We start from the raw sequence: 21572 nt of genomic DNA, 5'->3' as shown, positions 1-21572 counted from the left end.
AAGGAAGAAATCAGACTTGAGCAAGAATAAGCACTACCTTAATGAGGCGGCGTTTAATGAGCTGCTGATCAGCAGAGAGAAACCCATGATTGATTTTAGGAAACACCATCTGATCAGTCAGGTGAGGTCAAAGGTTGAAGTTCAGAGGTGAGAGAGTTGGAGAATAGACATCAGAAGGCCCCAAGAAAGAAATAAAGATATACACATTAGACTTATAATGACCATTAAACAAAATGGAACTGGTGCTTGGGTCTGACATCAGACTATCTGGCTCTTCTTGAAGGAAATGTAGCCTTAAGATGGGATGGCAAGAACAGATTTTTAGTGAGGGAAGAATCTTTTGGATCCCATCATTTTGCTGTGGCTGTTAGGCTTCTTTTGTGTAGTATGTTAAAGAAGCAGGAAAGCCTCTGTCACCCACATCCTGCCCTCAGAGCAGAGAGTCTAGAGATCAAGCACCAGTTCAAATTCCGTCAGACTTTTCAACCAGCATAACGTGGCATGAGTGTGACTGCCATTTCATAAATGCCCTAAGTCCAGAATACTTAGGATCATTTAATTGACTGAAAAACATCACAGAGTGTTGGCATGCGTGCAAATTAAACCATCGAGGTGTGGCACAGTCCTAGACAGCCACGCTTGCCTCTCCTCATTACCCTTGCTCAACTTCAATATCCTTTTCTCTTTTCTGTTCAAGATTCTCCTTCTCAATCGATATTTGACCTCGTTGATGTAGGTGAGGTCCAACAACTCAATGATGATGAAAAGAGCAAAGTGGACTTGGCAAGCCAATTTAGCTGTTCTCGCTCACTCTTATGCTGATTGTGGGCTCTGACTGAGCAGCATGGGTGCCAACCACAAACCTTGACGGTGAGGATCTGATTACTGTGCAGAGCAGCAACTGTGGGGAAGCCTGGCAGACCCTATGGACGTGGGACAGCACCAAAACAACACGACACAAAACGTCACACAGACATTCCACTGATGGACAAACAAAACAAGCATGTACCTAATGCCACCCTGTCCCGGCTCTAAGTCTTGTCTTGTTTGACACACTGTAAAGAAAATCAGACACACAAGGGCCCCAGACAACACATTCCTTAAATGGAAAGGCCAGATTGAGAACTCATTGTAACTTCCCCTTGTGGCAGTTACACTGGGTTTCGCGTATATACTCTTAGCACTTCTGGAATCCTACGTACAAAATGTTAGCACAATATAGAGATAACGGCAGACACTGTTATGAAAACAACACCGTGATTTTCCTCCAGTGATATTCTGTTTACAACTCAAGACATACATGTATTAGTTCTTTTTTGGACAATACTGAACAGAATTTTGCAGTCCAATCAGGAATATTCCTCAGGATAAATGCAGTCTGCCTCACAAAAGATAGTCTTACCACCCACATATCAAAAATCTCTCTCTCCAATCATATGATGATTCTCAGGTCTTTCCTGTTTCAGAAATTCCTGCAGAGGTGGTGGATAGAAATCTGTCTCCTATAACATGTGTATTTCATGTCAGAGGAATTTATGGTCACACTCTGCAGTAATCACTTCTGTCATGTAACTTTTCCAAAAGAACTTGACAGTTCACATAACCCCTTGAAGCAGGAAAGTGGTTCTGAATTCCTTAACCAAGGAGAACAGGGGAGAGATGTTTTAGAGACTGGTAGTTCACTAACTTGTACTAACTCGTCTTCATGGGTGTTATCAGTTGGGTAGGTCTGAGAGAGAACTTTTGCCTGTGTTCTGTATCTTTTCCAACATGAGATATTGGAGCCTTTTATTCCATTCCCCCCCCCCAGAACATGTTTATCATACAAATAAAATAAACAGCAACCAAAGCTTACATGCACTCTAGTATCTGCAGGCTTCCCAGACGCTCCCTCCTCCTCACTGCCCTTTCCCTCTTCTGCCCAAATCTATTCTGAGGATATCTTTAGGAAAAGCCAGTAAATTTCTAGTTTTTAAAATTTTTTTTAGTCTTTGCATATTTTTCTGCCTTATTTCCTCCTTATTTGGAACATACTTTTTAAAAGAGAACCAATAAAATTATGCTTGTGGCATGAAGACATCTCTTCATCTCTAGTGACTTTGACTTTCATTCTTTAGACCTGTGACTTCTCAGGAAGCAAAGCAGAGGAAATCTTATCTGTTTTTCCAAATCCTTTCTGATAAGGCTATTAAGTGTCTGGGTAATTTTGAGGTGACTTCTTCTCCTTAAGTAAAAGTCCTTGAAACATAGATGCTACCCAAATTCAGAAATGCTACAAGTTGGAAAACAGATGTGTACAATTTGCTTTTGTTTTACTATGGAGTATGAGTTTAAAATGTTATTAGATGGTAATGTGCCAGCATCTTTCCATCTGTGACTCATTAGCCCTATATTACACAGTCAGAATTTTATATATAAACCTCATATTTATGTAACAAAGAACAAAAACAGATACAAACAAGAAGTGTATGAGGGATCAGAATCTTGACTAGTGGTGATAAATCATAATGTCACTTTGAACAGGATTATCTAACAAAAATAATTTAAAATTAAAAGCCTTTTAACAGCACACATGGTAGGACTTACAAATGTTTTCCAATTTGAATGTATAAATAAGTCACTTCTTGTACTCATATCTGAGCATGACCATCTTGCTCTTTGATCATATTTTCTAAATGCTCACAAAAAGCATTAGCTTTATAACTTCTTAGTTTGAGTTCCAGTGTTCATGAGATCTAAAGAAGGAAGTGGAGAGGTAATGCTCATCTCAGACAGATCCTTTTCACCAAACAGAAAAATCTCTCTTTGAGGAAGCTGATTTTACATTCCTTAATCATCTTAACTGTAGAAAATGCTACCAATTTGGTGCTTAAAGCTAGATTTTAAAGATTTTATTAGCAAGCCAGGCAAAAGGACTTTAGAAGTTTATATGCAATAAAGTAGAAAGGGACATGTGGAAGAATTCTCTTAAACTCTAACAAAAATCCCATGGCCTACACTGCAATTTCCTAGGACTTGGTGTTCTTCAAAACTGGTGATGCTTGAAGGGTACATGCCAGTGTCAGGGGCGGGGAGGTGGTGGGGGAGGCAGTGGATAGAAGTTATTTAAAGGCAATAATAAATATGGCAATCTTCCTAAAGATTCAAGTTTGACAAATGTTAAATAATTTTAAATATTTTTATGTAAAGCAAATGTCACATTATGGGGTAGAATGCAAAATTTGTGCAAATGTTTTAATAATTTTACCATTTGATAGTGGTAGAGAATCTCATCTCACAGGGGATACTTTTAGGTTACAGGTAATACTGAACTAACCCTCTGCTTCCCACAGGAGGTCTTTGGAGGAGAAGTTTGAAAAGTACTGGTGCTGAATACTTATCTGTAAGTCATGGCTTTATGTGGACGTTAACAGTTAGGCTTCCCTGGCCGTTCACACACAGTGCACTTTTTTATTAACTACGCCATTTTTTTCCACAGTATCATTAGTCATAGTTCTTTCTAAATAAATGGAATGGACATATTTCACTAGGTTTTGCATCTTGGAAAACTTGCCTGGTACACAGATGGTTCAAGTGGGTGTGGGAAAAAACTGTTTCTCCAGAAAAACATGGAGAAAAAGTCCAGGAATAAGCTAAAATGCTGAAATAATGTGTACAATTTTCACTCCCAAATATTTTCAATTCTTAAAAAATTGGATGTACAAGAGTGTAAAACTACCTTATTCAACCCCTTTTCTCTTGAGAGCATACTCAGACAACTTCACAAATCTTCCTGACATTCTGTAAAGTAGGTTACTATCTTGGACCAGTGTTCTGACACCATTTGAGGAGAAAGTCTATGTCCCTTCATTACCTTCTAGAAGCAAAGTGGCAAGCCTACCCCCCAAAAATGTTGAACAAATACCTTTTACATAAGAGATGCTTCTAACTACTTACGGAGCCACAAATTCAAGATGCTATTGTTTATTGTATACTCAGTAATGGCAAGTGTTATATGATTATATGTAGTGTGAAAACTTTGTGTTTTGTCAAAGGTATTCAATAAGGAAATTATAGAGCCAGGGATTTAATCAGAACTTCTAATTCCAGACTTTGTCATCATGCAGTTTAAGTGTTTTTAATGTCTTTCTACTTTTATAGTTGGAATATTAGAAACCAGCCAACACCACCAATATTTAAGAAGTTATTTGTTGGGTGCCTTCCATGCAGCATTCACTGCCTAGGCATGGGGATTGAATGGTGAACATAACCCCAAGCTCACAGGGCTCAACATGTAGTGGGGAAATAGGGAAAAATAAGTAAGCAGTAATCATATGGAGGGATGACCATTTTGGTGGAGAAGCGGAGGGGCCACAAAGTAAATAAAGGAGGAACTCTGGAAACTTCCCAAACCACATGAATGAGGGGCAAGGATTGGTATAGCAAGAGGAGAACTAAGGACAGAGATATCATTTAGGAAAATGTTACAATAGTCTAGTTGAGAGACTATGCCCTAAGACTAGAGAAGGGACAAATCCATAGTCTCAAGTGACATTAAGGAGGTAGAATAGGCAGGACTTGCAGATTGGCTGAGAACATAAAGGAGAAGGAGGAGCAGTGAGTGGTCCTAGGTGTCTAGCCTGAACAATGGATGATGATACAGGAAACACTAGTAAAGAATGGGTTTTCTGGGGGAGGTAGGTGGTTATGGATGGTGAATTCAGTCAGGAACTTGTTGAATTTGAGGCGTCTAAGAACAGCCAAGGCACGGCAGCTAGATACACATATAAAGTCGTCAGGAGAGAAGTGAGAATGACAAGTCATAGGGCTGCCTGAAGTCACATAGAGAGGCTAGAGAGAGAGCAGACCTAGAAAACAGTTCTTGGAAAGACTTCAATTTTAGGGATGAGCAAAGAAAGAGGCAACTACAAAGAGAAATAATAAAATGTAGTTGTAAAAGCAGGAGAAATGCTAACTTACCTCACAAATTTCTATACAGGCAAATGACTCAGAGTGATTCATTAATGAAAACTCTGCATCGTTTGTTGTGTTGTATAAATGCACATGGACTGAATTCCTCCACTTACTGTTGCCTGTAGAGGTCATCTAGAGGCTAACAATGGCCAATGCCACTGAGAATGGATGCTCACTGATAGGCACAGGGGAGTATAGCTGAGGTTGTGGAGGTACAGAGGAAAAATTAAATTATTATTTTAATTTTAAAGGTGGACTCTCAACAGCAAATCATATTGGAAGAAAAAAATGTGTTATCCTAAAAAATGAAAATCCCTGAGTTTCTCCGTAATGTAAATAGTGTCACAATTCTGTTACCCCCACATGAAAACAAAACAACCATTACAGTAGGTATATGTGCAGCATAAATAAAGGTGAATATTCCTAGACATTCATAAAATGATTTCTAACTAAGAGCGACCAGATGGAAAAACACTGTAATAGGACGCAGACATATTTAGGTAAAAGAATAACTTGGGTTCAACAGCAGGAACTGTTAGAAAGCAAAATAGGGAAAGAAATAAAGAGAAAGGAATTTGCTGCTAAATCATTTCATACTGCAATAGATGGTAAAATCTGTCTGAATAGAAAAATCAACTACATGAAGCTATCCTTTGAATAATCAAATGCCATGAGCCTATGACAAGCAGAATTTCTAACGGACTGAAAAACATTGGCTTATAGAAATGTTAATTATGGGGGAAGAACTAGCTTTCTGGGCTGAATATAATATTGGTTCAAAAAGTTAATTTTTCTTTTTAATAGATACTCTAAGTTCCATTCTATCGTTCTATCATGAATGTTAACCCTAGTCACTCCAGGAATTATCTTTTTATATGTAAATTATACATGTGAATTTGAAACTTATTTAAAAGAGAAAAAGAACAATACAGTCTATACATTGACAAATATCATGAAATATTATTGCCACTAAAATGCTAAGTAAAGACCTGTGACTAAGTGGAAAGATGGCAGATACGCTTCAACACTGGCAAGTGTAAAGTATATGAAAAACTTTCTACACCACACATACTGCAAAAGGCTCCGTTTGTTATGTATCCTCTAATAAGGATTCCAGGGGGTGTTGTAATGTATCCTAAAGATATATGACTAAGAAAGAGCAACAGAAGATAAGACCCCATGAAAAGAGGTAAGATTCCCTAAGAAGCTTTGCCCTACCCTGAAGCAATCAGAGAAACATAGACACTGGAAACAGGGAGAAAATAAAATAGCCTCGGAGTCTTGTCATGTCAGTTTTATTTATATAAACTGTGTATTCAGTGAATTGGAGCTCTTCTCTTTAAGTGAATATCAAGAGAACAGTTCCATCTAAGGGTTTCTTCATAATAATGATAATAATGATGACGATGGTAATGATGACAGTGGTCACCATTCACATGATACGTACTATGTGCCAGGTATTATTCTAAGAGCTTTATAAATGTTAACTCTTTTAATCCCCATAAAAACTCTTTGACAGATGAGGAATTTGAGGCATGAAGAGGTTAAGGGTTTTCCTCACCTAACCGAAAGTAGAAGAGCCAAGACTCACACCCGGGTCATCGTCTATGCTCTTAGCCATTATACTTTCCATACATCCTTCATAGTCTCTGAATTTCATCCCCATTTATTCATTCATTTATCAAGGAGAATTTAATAAGATCCTACTAGAAACAAGGCAATATTTGGACATTGAGATTAGAAAGTCTTATCCCGGGCTTCATGGAACTTAGAGTATAACCAAGAAAGGCAGATGTGAAACATACAATTACAAATACATCTGGATATATATATATGGATATATATGGATGTCTTTGGATATGGATATATATGGATATATATACATACATATAAATGTGTAGTATATATATATATAAATGTGTATGTATATATATATATAAAAATGTGTATGTATATATATAAATGTGTATGAGTTTTTGCATTGAAAAGCACACCCCAAAAGCGAATTTGATGACAGTTAATGAAACAAAACTATCAGAGTGCACAGAAAATGACCTAACGTGGTCAGTTAGGCAGGACTGCCCCAAGGAAGTGGTATTTAAGTTGAGACCTGCAGAACGGAGAGGTCATACAGACCCTTGGTGCCTGGCCCTTCTCAAAGGGCACTGATACCTTCTCTTCCTGATAGTACCATCAAGGTGAATACTAAAATCAAAGAGAAAGATATATTTTCCTTTGCCAAAGAAATATTGAACCTACACTTGAGATACAAAGATTGGGTCCTGTTTTAGGTACTCCCTTGAGATCTAGGCACCATTCTCCATCTGGGCAAAGTTAAGGTAAAGGCAATGGCAATGGCTATAGGGTATAAGATTCCTGTGGGAGGTAAGCTTGATAAGAGTGAAAGAGAGATTAACTAAAATATCCATTCCTTCCTATAACAAATGTCTCTTAAGTACATTCTACATGCCAATTACAGTAAGAAAAGCTGTAGGGGGTTAAATTTAATGGAAAATGGAGGTTATCACAAGAATATCAATTTAAGTAGTAATAAATATACTTAATTAGTGCTGTAATTAGAAGGTCAGGCAGTAGGCTATTTAAGCACATTCTAGTTTGGAAATGGAGTAAAGCTCCTAAAAGATGGGACTTGAGCCAGGGGAGGAAGGATGGTTAGGACAATGGTACTTGAGGTGGGTGTGGACTTGGGCTTAGGAAGAAGATATTCCAGTCTGAAATGGAGTGAGCCAAGAGTTGAGAAATAAGCTTGTTGATTATTGATAAATTGAGTTTGGTTGAGGTGAAGCACATACTTTTTAGGGAAGAGCCTGGAATGGTTGATAGGGTATAGACGTGCAAGCTCTTCCAAGAAGGTCAAAGGCGGGGTAGAGGAAAGCCACAGAAATATTTACACAATAAAAGTGCCATGGCACCTGCAGGTTTGAGGAAGACAACCCTGGCAAAATTACAAAGAAAAGGTTAAAAATCAAAATGTATTTCATGATCACTTATCTGCAATTTCAAAATACAAAATCCCTGAAAATAACATTTTTTAATAAGTTTAAAGGTTTTCTAAGTTTGCAGCAAACTCATTTGGTAGCAAAACCTTATTTGAACAGATGTGAGGCTACTTATGATCACTAATAATTCTTCTTAGTGTGAACATACATGTATTTTGCTGAAGAAATTGATGGTTTGATTATAGGGTACCTCAGGCCTCTCTAAGGGTGTCAAATAATATGAGATATATGAGTAATATTAACTTTCTAATGCCTAAAAACTAAATCCTGAAACACATTTGGCTCTGAAAATTTCAGAGAAGGATTGTAAGCTTCTTTCAAAGTTGATGACAAAGATCCCTTCAACCGAATTAAAGATTATAGAAAGAGTAGTAAGATTTGAAGTTAAGGCAATGAATTTAGTTTTGAATAATAAAATTTGTTAATATAAGCTAGTCTGGCAAATGCCCTGTCTAAACATGTGGCAGTCTAAATTATATATTATAATTTAAACCAGTTTGTATAAATTAAAGATAAATTTACTTTTATGATTTCAATTTTATATATTAATCATAACTATCCAAATTCATTGTTATCTAGTTTATATCTTTTAATCAATTGTTGTAATTAATAAGTAACTACATTATAATTAGCACATTTTTTGCAAGTAATTATAAAAAAAGGACCAGTGAAAATTTTATTCTTTCAGGAAATTAAGAACAAAAAAAAAAAAACCTTCCAGAGGTCTTGTTTAGAACATTTGATTACCAAACTGTGCATGACGATTTGTGTAAGAACTTCCACTTAAAAAAAAAAATTCAAAAGCAAGCTTAAATTCCACCCCATCTGAATTTCATGCAATTTGCATTTGAAATACAAATTCTGAATTATGGAGCCCAAACTGTTAATCTTTTAATTCTCAAGTAATCTTCCCTCTAGAATGGTACAGCATCATGATAATGTGCAATACAATATTAGTTTGCATCTATGCTTCTATAAAACCAAGGGTGCTTTGTAGATGAAGCTGCCCGGTCAAAGGCTCAACTCAACTTGAATATACTCTATCCATTTTCTGAAAGGAAATGGGCTACATCAGGGAAAAGAGGAACAGTATGCATCAGGAAAGGACAGTACCAAGAAAATAGAGGATTCATCAGCTGACAGGGCACCATATACTGAAAGGAAAATAAGCATTTGTCCAGTAGACTGTGAGAAAAATTCAAGTTTTTTACATTCCTCATTCTGCGAGAAAAATAAAAAGTCCTTGTTGTTCCCTAAAAACTTTAGTGTCTGAGTTAATAGTATTTCCTAAACTTCCTTTGTTTGATATTAGATTGAGTTGACTCTAAAAAATCTTTGGTATGCTCCCTGGATGGTATCCTCTCTTCTTCCCATGGAAGAGGTAGATGTCTGGACACCAGCGTATGAAAGAGCTGGTGACAGTCCCATGGGGCTCAGCTCTAATGGGAGAGTTACCCTTGTATTTCCTACTCTACCTCTGAAGGTCACCATCTCCTATAAATAAATTTGAGCCCACAGCAAATGTCTGATAGCTCTCTGAGATAATGGAGCTCTTCAAAATAGCCTTAGCCCCCCAAAAAACCAATAGAGTACTTATGCAAGTTCACCAGAGAGTAATGTTACTTGGAGTAGTACTACTTTAGATATCTTCCTCCACTAATTTACTCTAGATACTTTATAATCGGTCCTGTCTCTATTATCTCTCTTTGGTCTGCATCCTACATTTTTAGTGTTTTCCCAAGGGCCTTCAATCTGTGGTTTGAAAGCATCTCTGAAATTTGCAGCTTTCCATACTGGGCTAAAATAGTGATTGCAATTTAGAACATGTCTACATGCCCTACAGCTATCTTTATATTTGATGTCACTTTTGCATATAGACTAAACTCAAATGACTATAAGCACTAGGCCAGTAATATAGATAAAATAACAAAGTTTATGACAGAAGGAAGCAGGTAGACTTGGCTGAACAGGAGCCAAGTCAGGACTAAAAAGGAAACAATGAGGACTCCAGTGATATTGCCTCAGGGGAAAGCAAACTTGGGGCTGCTACATCTTCATGTGCTTCAAGAGAAGCAAGAAATCCAAGAGGTTTTTTTTTTTTTTTAAATGAATGTTTCCAATATTAAGTATTCATAACCAATTCAAATTTACTTAAAAAATTATAGTCCAAACAAAAACATATTTGAAGGGAGGATTTGGCCCACAGACTACTAGTTAAAGGTCTCTGATCTAGCGCTTTTGAATGCTGAATTAGAAACAAGACAAATATAGAAAAGCTTTGCTTCAGAAAAGAAATAATACAGTTAGTCTGTTCAAGGAGCTTTATCTTATTGTATTAGCATTTGAAGAAAGGATGACATGTTCTCATTGCCTCCATCACATGTAATTCAGAGAACTGCTCTTAAATCATAAAACCTTCCAAAGGTGATTGTTATTCAGGACCTCTAAGAGGAAGAACAGAACAAGGTGAATTCTTTTTTGAAAAGGAAGAGCTGCATCCCATAGTGAGGGGTCCATCTGGGAGGAGTCCTGTGATTTGAGCTGCTAATGAAAGAGGCTGTTATAATCTATGCAAGAGTGATGGGTTCTTTGGGAATCTTGGAATAGAATTTCCTGACATCTGTGAAATTACATCTAAACTTTATAATGATATGGATATTGAAAATCATAATATGAACTTTGTACTTTTTGGTTTTAATTTTCTGCTTGTAGTTGATGATAATGTTATTTAATGGAATGCAGTACACTTTTAATACTAAGTTGTAATGTACTATAATGCTTATCATTTAATTTTGAAAAGTAGTATTTATTTGCACATATAATTTACTTGAAACATCTACACTGATCATATTCAAACTCTTTTTTTAACTCAAATTTCTTTTTATATCTCCTAATTTCAAATATTTCAATAATAATAAGTCGGCCCAAAATGTTAAGAGTAAAGATTAACTTGTCTCAGAAAGTTACTGAAAATGAAGGCTCAAAATAAGATGTAGCTGAAATTTCTGGTAGTGTCAATTCTTTCTTTTCTGGTAGTGTCAATTCTTTCTTTATTTAAATGTACTTAATATTCCAGTTATCAAAGAAATTTGGCATATAGGACAGAAGCAACATTTTTCTTCCAACAATTACAAGAACTAATTCAAAGTATAACATGATCTTTTAATGTAATAAACACTAAATGAAATGTTTGCCTTATTTGCCAGTAAAGAAAAAAGTAAAAAGAACTGCGTTCTGTTTTGAGCACATGAAGTGATGATATCACACATAAGTAAGGCCAAGGCAAAATATTTCTCTGATGTCTTAGAAGATCTGAAAGCAACAGCCCAGGCTCCAAAATGCAAACATATTTCATAGGCCTTATTTTTTTCTTCATTGGGTCTCCAATTTCAGCACCCACAAGGAACAAAGTTTACGTTTTAAAAACCAGGTGGCATCTGGTTTACTCAGATGAGTAACCAGTTCTGCCACTTCATCAGCTACAACTTTTATGATTCCCATATGTGGTTAAAAAATTACAAGAAGTATGCCAATCATATCATTATTAAATTAAATTACTTATTTACACACAAGGCACCATCAACCTTTCTTCTTATGTGATAAGGGATATTAGTAATTATGGAACACAAAAGTGTGGAAGAATAATTTATCATTTTCTAGAACTGGCATGAAGCTTCACAAAATATTAATAGTACAATTATCCATATTTTCTGACTTATAAAATGGGGAAATTGTTAAATGTTGGGAAAATGGCACAAAAGAAGTGACTAAGAAAAAAATATTTTCAAAGGAACTACCAGCATCAGCTTTTCCAAGGCATCATTATCCAATTTGTGAATTAGTAGGCCCTTAATTTCCCTTCTACTCTCCTATCCTTTGTAAGATTTCCTTTGTTATGATGAACATAATTAAATGTAAGGATAAAAAGGAAAAAAAGAAGTAGAAGTCATAGGATTAATACAGGAAAGTGGCATGGAGCATTTAAATTTGTGTCAGGAGCACTAAGCTTTCCCTGAGTTTGGGGAAAAAAAATACCAAAGGTAAGAAGAGTATTTTTAGTTAGAATCAGAAAAAAAAATAAAAGAAAGACCTTTTTCCCCCTACTTTGGTCAACTAAGAGTAAAATGATAGTTGATACAAGAAAGCAATAGCAGTCAATTCGAGTTCTCTATCAAACAGAAATACATACACACACACACATACATATATACATACAATGTTTAAGTTATATATACATGTATATGTATGTATATATATGTATGTATGTATGTATATGCATACATGTTAGTATAAAACACCAAGAAAAGTTAAGAGAATGTAAGTGAAAACTTTGGGAATCTAAATCTTTCTGAAGAAATGACTTTCTTAGTCTGTCTTAATCTGAATAATTACTTTCAAAATACTGCAGACTTGCCACAAAAATTATCAAACCATTCACATAAGTTTTTTTTAGGAACTGAGAAAAAAATAGAAGTAATAGAAGAAAAAATGAGGAAGAAGATAAATTGTGCAAAATATAGACAGACTGGTAAAATTCTATTGACTTAAGTCAAGACTAGAATAGTTCATTAACAGGATTGTTGGAGAAATTTTGCCAAAAACCCCAGAGTTGTTGTTTAAAAATATTTTCCTTAGGAGAGCCTGGCGGCTCAGTCAGTTAAGCATCTGACTTCAGCTCCAGTCATGATGTCATGGTTCGTGAGTTCGAGCCCCGTGTTGGGCTTGGTGCAGACAGCTCAGAGACTGGAGCCTGCTTCGGATTCTGTGTCTTCCTCTCTCTCTCTGTCCTCCCCCACTTGCACTCTGTTTCTCTCTCAAAAATAAATAAATATTTAAAAACCTTAAAAATATTTTCTTTGTTTCCTTTTTTAAATGTTTAGTCACTTTGAGAGAGAGAGAGACAAAGAGAGGCTGAGGGAGAGAATAGAGAGAATCCCAAGCAGACTCTGCACTAACAGTATAGAACTTGAAGTGGGGCTTGAAGTCAGGAACTATGAGATCATGACCTGAACTGAAATCAAAAGTCAGCTGCTTAACCAACTGAGCCACCTAGGTGCTCCTACTTTATTTCCTTTCTAAAATTGACTGTTAATAGATGGATGCACATCTATAACCAGATTACAGCAAGAAGTTTGTCTGGGTCTCTTACATTATCCTTAGAAACTAAATTGAGAAACCTGAAACAAAAACCAATAAAAACAATGAATTTATAATGAGCTGGACAATTTACCTACATAATGGTGTTTAAGTAGTCATATAGGTCGTTTTCTCAGTCCTGATTCATTTAACACTTAACATCTGTATCAGTGATTTAGATTATTCTCTAACTTTGGGTCTAAGAATAATTTCCCTCTATGTATGTATATCTGTTTTTACATCTATGTCTCAGATCTCCAGAAAATGGGACAGAAGAAGAAATGTAATATTTGTTAGATGGTAGAATCAGACTACAGAAATTTAATATTTCTTGGATGGCAGAATTACAGTATACTAGTAATATGGAAATAAAAGTAAGGACTAGTATTTGGATCCAGTAAACAAACTATGTAAAAACACAATTGAAGAGCTAAAGGTTAGTTACAGAGAGAAAGAACACTTTAGAATTTAAGCTGATAATAAACGTATGCATCAGTATAAAACACAACTGCTAATGTTGTTTAAGGCCAGTCTAATTCCAGGCTACATTAACATAAACAGAAGAAGAGACGCTATATCCCACTTAGTACAGCTGCATTAATGTGTTTAATTTCTGGACATTACCCTTTAAGGAGAAGAGAGAGAGGAGCATATGCAGAGAACAACCAAGATAGTAAGAAAGCACCCAATTGTCACATGAGGAATGGATGAAGGAGCTGGGACTGGAGCAGGGGAAGATGAGATGGGATAGAAGAGCTACTTTATCTATCTATCTATCTATCTATCTATCTATCATCTATCTATTTATCTATTTAATGTTTATTTATTTTTGATAGAGAGAGAGAGAGCTCATAGTTGTGCAAGTAGGAAAGAGGCAGAGAGAAGGGGGGGACACAGGATCTGAAGCAGGCTCTATGCTGACAGCAGAGAGCCCAATGGAGGGCTTGATCTGAGATCATGACTTGAGCTGAAGTTGGACACTTAACCGACAGAACCACCCAGGTGTCCTTATAAGAGCTACTTTAAAGTTTATTTATTTTGAGAGAGAGAGACAGAAAGGAGAGAGAGAGAGAGAGAATGAGCAGAGAGAGAGAGTATCAAGCAGGCTCCATGCTGTCAGTGCAGAGCCTGATGTGGGGCTCAATCCCAGGAACTGTGAAGTCATGACCTGAGCCAAAACCAAGAGTCAGACACTTAACCTATTGAGCCACCCAGGCGGCCCTAAGAGCTACTTTAAATGGATTCAGAACTGCATGTGGAACATAACCACCTTCACCACCACAAGGCGTATTCAAACTTATGCTGGATCATTACTTGTTGAGGGATGTAGCAAAATGAAAGTGTGGATGAGAAGGGCTTTGGGGTTCATTTTAATCTTAAACTTCATTCATTGTTTCTATAAAATCCCTGAACTGTCATGTGGAGGAAGAATTAGTTCAGAAGGGAGGACTAAAACAAAAGGTAGAGGAAGTACAGGACAGCAGATGTTGATTCAAAAGGAGGAACAATAAATACTCGTTGAATAAATACTTTGTGTTACTTAGTACTGTCTGTAATTATTAGTCTGTCTTCCAATATTCAGACTTGTCTGTAATTATTAATCTGCTTTCTAAGAGTGAGCTCCCTACTGCTGGACGTGTTTGAATAAAACTTAAGAACCATGAGCTTATCATACCCTGTAAGAGTTTTTAGGCAATTGGTTGGCTTTGAAATGGGTTTATTTTGTAGTTATAAGAGAAAACTTGATGCAGCAGCAAGAGAAATCTGTTACCCATATAGTTTTCCTCCTCAGCACCTTTTTAAAATAGATCAAGGTTTATCTAGAAACCCTTTCTGGCAGTGCCAAAAGATTTTTAATTCTTAGAAAAATGAATTCTTAGTTCCTGTATTATCCAACAGTTAAAAACACTATTAGAAAAAAATGTTTCAAATATGTACAACCCTTTTCTATAAAAGGAAATATAATCTACCTTATAGGACCCTTTTAATGGTATTTTAAAAAAATCTTTTGGGCCACACCCTCAAATTGCATATTTGTTACACTCAGAAAAAATCAGGTTTCAATTTAATTTTATATAAAGGAGGACACAGGGAAAAAAATCAAATAATACTAGCCCTAATTAGTTCTTTTTCTTAAGATCTTTTAGCATAATTATAAAGGACAATTCCAAGCAATCCATAAACTTGTCTTTTATTGGTGATCCAGCAAGACTATTTTGTTAGAAATTCTATAAGGGGATGTTTCCATTAAACCAGCTCTGCAAACACAATGACAAAGACCCAGAAAACATGTACAGGGCATTAAAGAATGTTTTTAGAAGTTTACTAACTAGTATTATAAGGGAAATTATTTGGGTCCAATAAAAACACATATGAAGCTAATTTTATATTATGATTATAAATATCTACAATTTCAGCTACAACATATATAGATGTCTAAGCTATATCATCTTAAGTAATAAACCAACGCGTATACTTTTAAAAAACCAAAAGGAAATTCTGAAGTTTGGGGCCAGATTTTTCCTCAAAGAAGTGACTAAAGTTCTAGTCTTTAAAGTCTGAGTTGTTTCTAATTTTAAACATATAAAACTAAAGCCTAAAATTTATCTTTTTACTATTATTTGCATATTATTTAATTACTATATTATATACAACTGGGATAATTTTTAAGAATTTCTGTTATTCAGTTCTTATTTCAACAAAAATGTTTTTAATTTTATTTTTTAATGTTTATGTACTTTTGAGAGAGAGAGAGAGAGAGAGGGAGACAGAGCATGAGTGGGGGAGGAACAGAGAAAGAGGGAGACACAGAATCCAAAGCAGGCTCCAGGCTCCTAGATGTCAGCACAGAGCCCAAGGCTGGGCTGGAACTCATTAACCATGAGATCATGACCTGAGCTGAAGTTGGATGCCTAACCGACTGAGCCACCCAGGTGCCCCTCAACAAAATTCTTAAAGATAGCATAAATTATATTGACATCTTGATGAAAAAAACTACCAATCTTGAACTAGTATTAATTTTTTTTTAAGTACAATTGACACACAATGTTACATTAGTTTCAGACATACAACATAATGATTCAACTTTATACTTATGCTATGTACACAGTTGTAGCTACCATCTGTCATCATACAATCCTATTACAATACCATTGACTATTCCTTATGCTGTACCTTTTACTCACATGACTTATTCATCCTATAACTGGATGTTTGTATTCCCCTACTTCTTTTCAGCCATTTGCCCCCATCTCTGGCTACCATCAGTTTAATCTCTGTATTTATAGATCTGATTCTGCTTTCTGTTTGTCTGTTTATTTATTTGTTTTGTTTTTTAAATCCCACATATATATAAAGTCATATGGTATTTGTCTTTCTCTGTCTGACTTATTTCATTTAGCATAATACTCTCTAAGTCCATCCATGTTGTGGCAAGTGGCAAGATGAACTAGTACTAATTTTAACCTTTGAACAGATTGGTTACTAAATAAAAAACTCTATAGTACCATATATTGACAATCACCAATGTAAGAAGAATTCTATGTTATTTAAAAACTGGTGGTATATAACTTAAAGGGAATAATGTAGCCTCCTTCCTAGAAAATAAATGTCATTAGTTGTTTTGTTACCTGTGTGCCTGCATACTTTGATGGAGTTTGTCATCATAATATTGGAGACAAAATAACTTTTTTGAGAGAGAGAGACAGCAAGCAAGGGACAGGGGAAGAGGGAGAGAGAGAGAGAGACAATCCTAAGCAGACTCTATGCTGTTAGTGTGGAGCCTGACACAAGGCTCGATCGCATGACTCTGGGATCATGACTTGAGCCAAAATCAAGAGTCAGATGCTCTTGGGCCACCCAGGCACTCCAATAATCTTAATATCTAATTCAGGTATGCAAACTCCAGTGCCAACAAGGACAACAATATATGTAAATAAATGAAGTAGGCTGAGTGTCACTGTATGTAATGAGGATCGCATCGTCCATCGAAAGCAAGACAGGCTCAATTAAGCTTCAGCCAACTGAAATTATAAAGGAATGTGTACCTACTGGTTATAGATCTTCCAATTTTCCAAGAGGACTAAAAAAATAATATTGTAATCATTTCATGTAGTAACAGATTGCAACTACACTTCATGGTGGGCATTTCATAATGTATACAAATGTCAAATATTATGTGATACACTTGCAATTAATATAACATTGTATGTCAACTACACTTCAATTAAAAATAATTTAACAATTTTATATTAAATTGCCCAATACCAAAATGTTAGCAACCAATTTGGGAAAAACAAATAAAATTTCTCTCTCTCAGAAACCAGTCCACAAGGTACCAGTTTGTAGCCTCTCATCTGCCTCATGAGAATTATTAATTCAAAACATAGAGGGAAGGTTGCACAAAATAGTGGATATATTTCAAAACCAAGGAAAAATAAAGACATTGAATTCTTTTCCCCTGCTACAACCAAGGGTGTTAGTCTCTACCTTAAAAAGAAATCCCGTATAAATTGTGACAGTTTCTCAAACTACAACACTGTTGGCACATGTCATTTGATTTGACACATTCTAAAAATCCTGAGTTATTATAACAGTTACTATATAAAATTTTGGGTAGATACCATGACTCAAATTTTGCATTCTTCTCTGACACATTTTATTAGAAAGACAGGGCTCCAAAGTGGAAGTAATACCACAGACCAGTATAGAGTTACAGCATTAACGTCTGACATTGTGCTGGTGACATAGCAAAAGCTTTCTCTATTTCAATTTTGTTTGACTTTTCTGCCTAAAAGTGTAAGTGTGAAGGGTGAAGTTGTAAATCTCTACATTAATTTTCTGAACAAATCCAAAATGTCTAATAGATCTCCAGATAGTCCCCTCTTCCTGTAACTCCTCAAAATTAATTTCCTTTTTTAGTATTATTGAATAATTATGAATGCCTACTAAACAAAAGTTTCTAAGACTGAGAAGTAATTTTGTACTAAGCAAAAAAAAAAAGGGCAATAAAATAGCTTTATTAAAAAAGCTTTATAATATTATATGCTGGAATTTCCCAACATTGAAGTTTCTTTGGAAACTTCACTTAGTCAAAGTTGAAATAATGTATGTTTATCTATAGCAGAAAATGAAAGTGGTGAGTGTAGAGTGTGAAGTTCTCAATTTAAACATAGTTGTTACATACTTGGCAGTTAAGAAAAGCATACAGTTAAAAGTTCAAATATTACTCACTATTGTGTTCATTGCCAAAGTTACACTGATTGTTATATAGATTATAAATTCTTTAAACAACAAAGACATACTATCAAAGAAATGTTTTAAAAAATCAATAAAAATGGTTAAGTTGTAGCTAGCAGCTCCTTACCATATGATGGATAATAGCTATGCTAATAAAAACAAAATAGTTTCCGATTTTCGAACATCTGATAAAACTATACTAATGATTTACAATCTTCCCAATGTTTACTTTCTCAAAGAACAGTTTAGTGGGATAAAAAATAAAGTGAAAGGAAGGAAGAATCAGGACTGAAAAGTTACAAGGTGTGACAATAACTTATTTTAAATGCAAAGAATGTGTATGAGTTCCTTTCATATCAAAAAAAGTTGATATCCCTAATAGGGAATCCTGGTACTGGAATTCTAGAACCTTATGACTTCTTCAACCACTAAGAAATATAAAGAAGTAAGATAGCTAAGAAAAGGCACTGAGTTCTGAACTAGGTGTCACACTTTTCTGATATTCAAGTCAAAGTAAGTATTTTTCTAAAAATTAATCAATTAATTAGTATTAAGTGAAAAATCTACTGATTAAAGTAGATTCTACTACAAAACATTGTTAGAGCCAAATTTCAATGTGATAGTCAAGAATGGCCACCATGATGGTTTCCATCTTACTGTGTAAAGGAACATTGAGAACAGTTTTCCTTGCAGGCTAAAACATTCAGGAAGAAAAATTAAGCATAAAATTATTAAAAGTTAATTTATATTTTCTTTAAGCAATTCTGCAATGCCACACTGAATCGAAAGGCAAACTAGAAAGATAAAGCAATTTAATCCAATTAAACTTCACAGGTTGCCTATCATTTCTTTCCCTTTCTCTCTCTTCCTTTCTCCCTTTGTCCCTTCCTTCTTCCCTCCCTCCTTCCCTTCCTTCCTTCCTTCCCTTCCTCCCTTCCTCCCTTCCTTCCTTCCCTCCTTCCTTCCTTCCTTCCTTCCTTCCTTCCTTCCTTCCTTCCTTCCTTCCTTCCTCCACTCTCTCTCCCTTCCTCCCTTTCTCTTTTTCTTTCTTTCTTTCTTTCTTTCTTTCTTTCTTTCTTTCTTTCTTTCTTTCTTTCTTTCTTTCTTTCTTTCTTTCCTCTCTCTCTCTCTTTCTTTTTCTTTCTACAAGATTATTGACTGTATTCTTGATGTCATACGTTTCATCTCTGTGACTTATTTATTTTATAACTGGAAGTCTGTACTTTCTTAATCCTCTTTATCTATTTTACAGATCCCCTCAATGCCCCCTGCCTCTCCAACTCTGGCCACCACCAGTTTGTTCTCTATATTTAAGAGTCTACTTATTTTTTGCTGTTATTTGCTCATTTATCTTGTTTTTCAGATTCCACATATAAGTGTAATCATATGGTATTTGTCTGTCTCTAACTTATTTCACTTAGTATGAGACCCTCTATCAATGTTGTCAAAGATGGCAAGATTTCATTCTTTCTTATGGCTGAGTAATATGTTGTGTATATATACCATATCTTTTTTATCCATTCATCTATTGATGAACACTTAGGTTACTTCCATATCTCAGCGACCATAAATAATGCCACAATAAGCATAGGGGTGCACAAATCTTTTTGATTTGCCATTTTTGTTTTCTTTGGGTAAATATCCAGTAGTAGAATTACTGAATCATCTGGTATTTTTATTTCTAATTTTTTGAGGAACCTCCATACTATTTTCCACAGTGTTTGCACCAATTTAAATTCCCACCAACACTGTGTAAGGATTCCATTTTGTCAACATCCTCGCCAACACTTGTTATTTCTTGTCTTTTTGATGCTAGCAATTCTAACTGGTGCGAGGTGATTATCTCATTTTGGTTTTGATTTGCATTTCCCTGAGGATTAATGATGCTGAGCATCTTTTCATGTGTCTGTTGGCCATTACGTATCTTTTTTAATAGGAATTAGAGTATAGAAGAGTATAAAAAAGAGTAGGTTCACATTTGAATGTATTTAGATCTTATATATGTAAATAATAATCTATAGTTCATAAAGACAGTATAAGCAACTGTAATTTTAAGTAAATATTCACACATGCTGTATATGTATGTAAAATATCTTTATAGACAGAATAATTCCTAAATGAAAATTGATATATATACAGCACCTACATATAGAGTGATATACCGTGTGATATTTTAATTGATTGGCTCCGTACAAGGCAAGTGTTTGCTAATTCTTAATGAGAGAAACAACTTATAAACCTTGAAAAAGACAAGATAACACAGCCTATGCAACTTAGTACTAGGCATGTTTTATAAGATTCTCTGGTGTGCTCTGCATTTGGACATGGCTCCCTGAGTCACACGCCTCATTCCGTACTTCCTACCTCACTAGCCAGAGAATTTCCCTTCAGCCATTCCGGAAATCTCACAATATAATGACCTCCTGTAAGTCACAATGGGCTCAAGACTTGGATGAGATATTTTGAGGTTGGGCTACAATTTTAATAGTCTAGATAAATAGATTAACTCAGCTTCTGAAAATAAGCCTGATAAAAGGTCCAAGGAATGAAGAAATTTAAAAAACAACAACATACGATGGAATGTCATCTTAATTAAAAATTTGGTGGTGTCTCATTCAGCCTTTTTTCTTACCTGCCAATAAACTCAGAAAGCTCAAGCTGATAAGGTCTTCTGAAGACATAGGAACAAGCAGGAATTACTACCTGTTGCTCCCCTGAACTTCCTAGGGTTATAGTTAGTTTCTCTATTTCACATCACATCACACCATACAGGCTTCAAGCCAAAACAGCATCGACACTGTGCCACGTCAATTTCCTTCCCCTCTTACTCTCTTACCATCATTTCTCTACCTTCATTCTTAATTCTAATGAATCCTTTCAGGTCTGCAGGTAACTAAAGTTCCTCTCCTGGAAAGAATATCCTATGTTACTATTTCTTTGATATTCTGAACGCTACATTGGAGGATTTTGATACCACCTTTTCCACCACTGAGGTTCCTTGACTAACAGATTCATGCTAGACTCACTAATAAAGCACAATAAAATTGCCCAGTTTTCTTGGTATATGGGACTATGAAAACAATAATGTTACATTACTATTATTGCTATTATTTTTCTTCTTCTTCTTACTACTATCTTTATTACTCGTGTGTATGAAATCATTCAAAAGCTTATTTGGGAAAAAGCTTTAAAAAACTAGTGATCAGTAAAGGTTTCTCTGAATAT

The 21572-nt window shown here is 35.3% G+C and overlaps 1 protein-coding gene across 2 annotated transcripts in view; it reads right to left on the bottom strand.

Annotated features, from left to right (window-relative positions):
• Window positions 1-21572, bottom strand: part of COL25A1 (collagen type XXV alpha 1 chain) — a 455910-nt gene that overhangs the window by 116242 nt on the left and 318096 nt on the right. The window contains exon 8 of one of the 2 annotated variants that reach the window (XM_039238752.1): window positions 38-109. In XM_039238752.1, the coding sequence (XP_039094683.1) occupies window positions 38-109 (72 nt within the window). Of the gene's footprint in view, window positions 1-37; window positions 110-863; window positions 924-21572 lie in introns of both variants that reach the window. The other variant, XM_039238753.1, reaches the window with a different exon arrangement.

Source organism: Hyaena hyaena, unplaced genomic scaffold, assembly GCF_003009895.1.
Source record: "Hyaena hyaena isolate Hyena2069 unplaced genomic scaffold, ASM300989v1 scaffold_146, whole genome shotgun sequence".
Lineage (NCBI taxonomy): Eukaryota > Metazoa > Chordata > Mammalia > Carnivora > Hyaenidae > Hyaena > Hyaena hyaena.
Note: the sequence above shows the minus strand (reverse complement) of the source record. Positions and strands in the feature narration are given on the sequence as shown.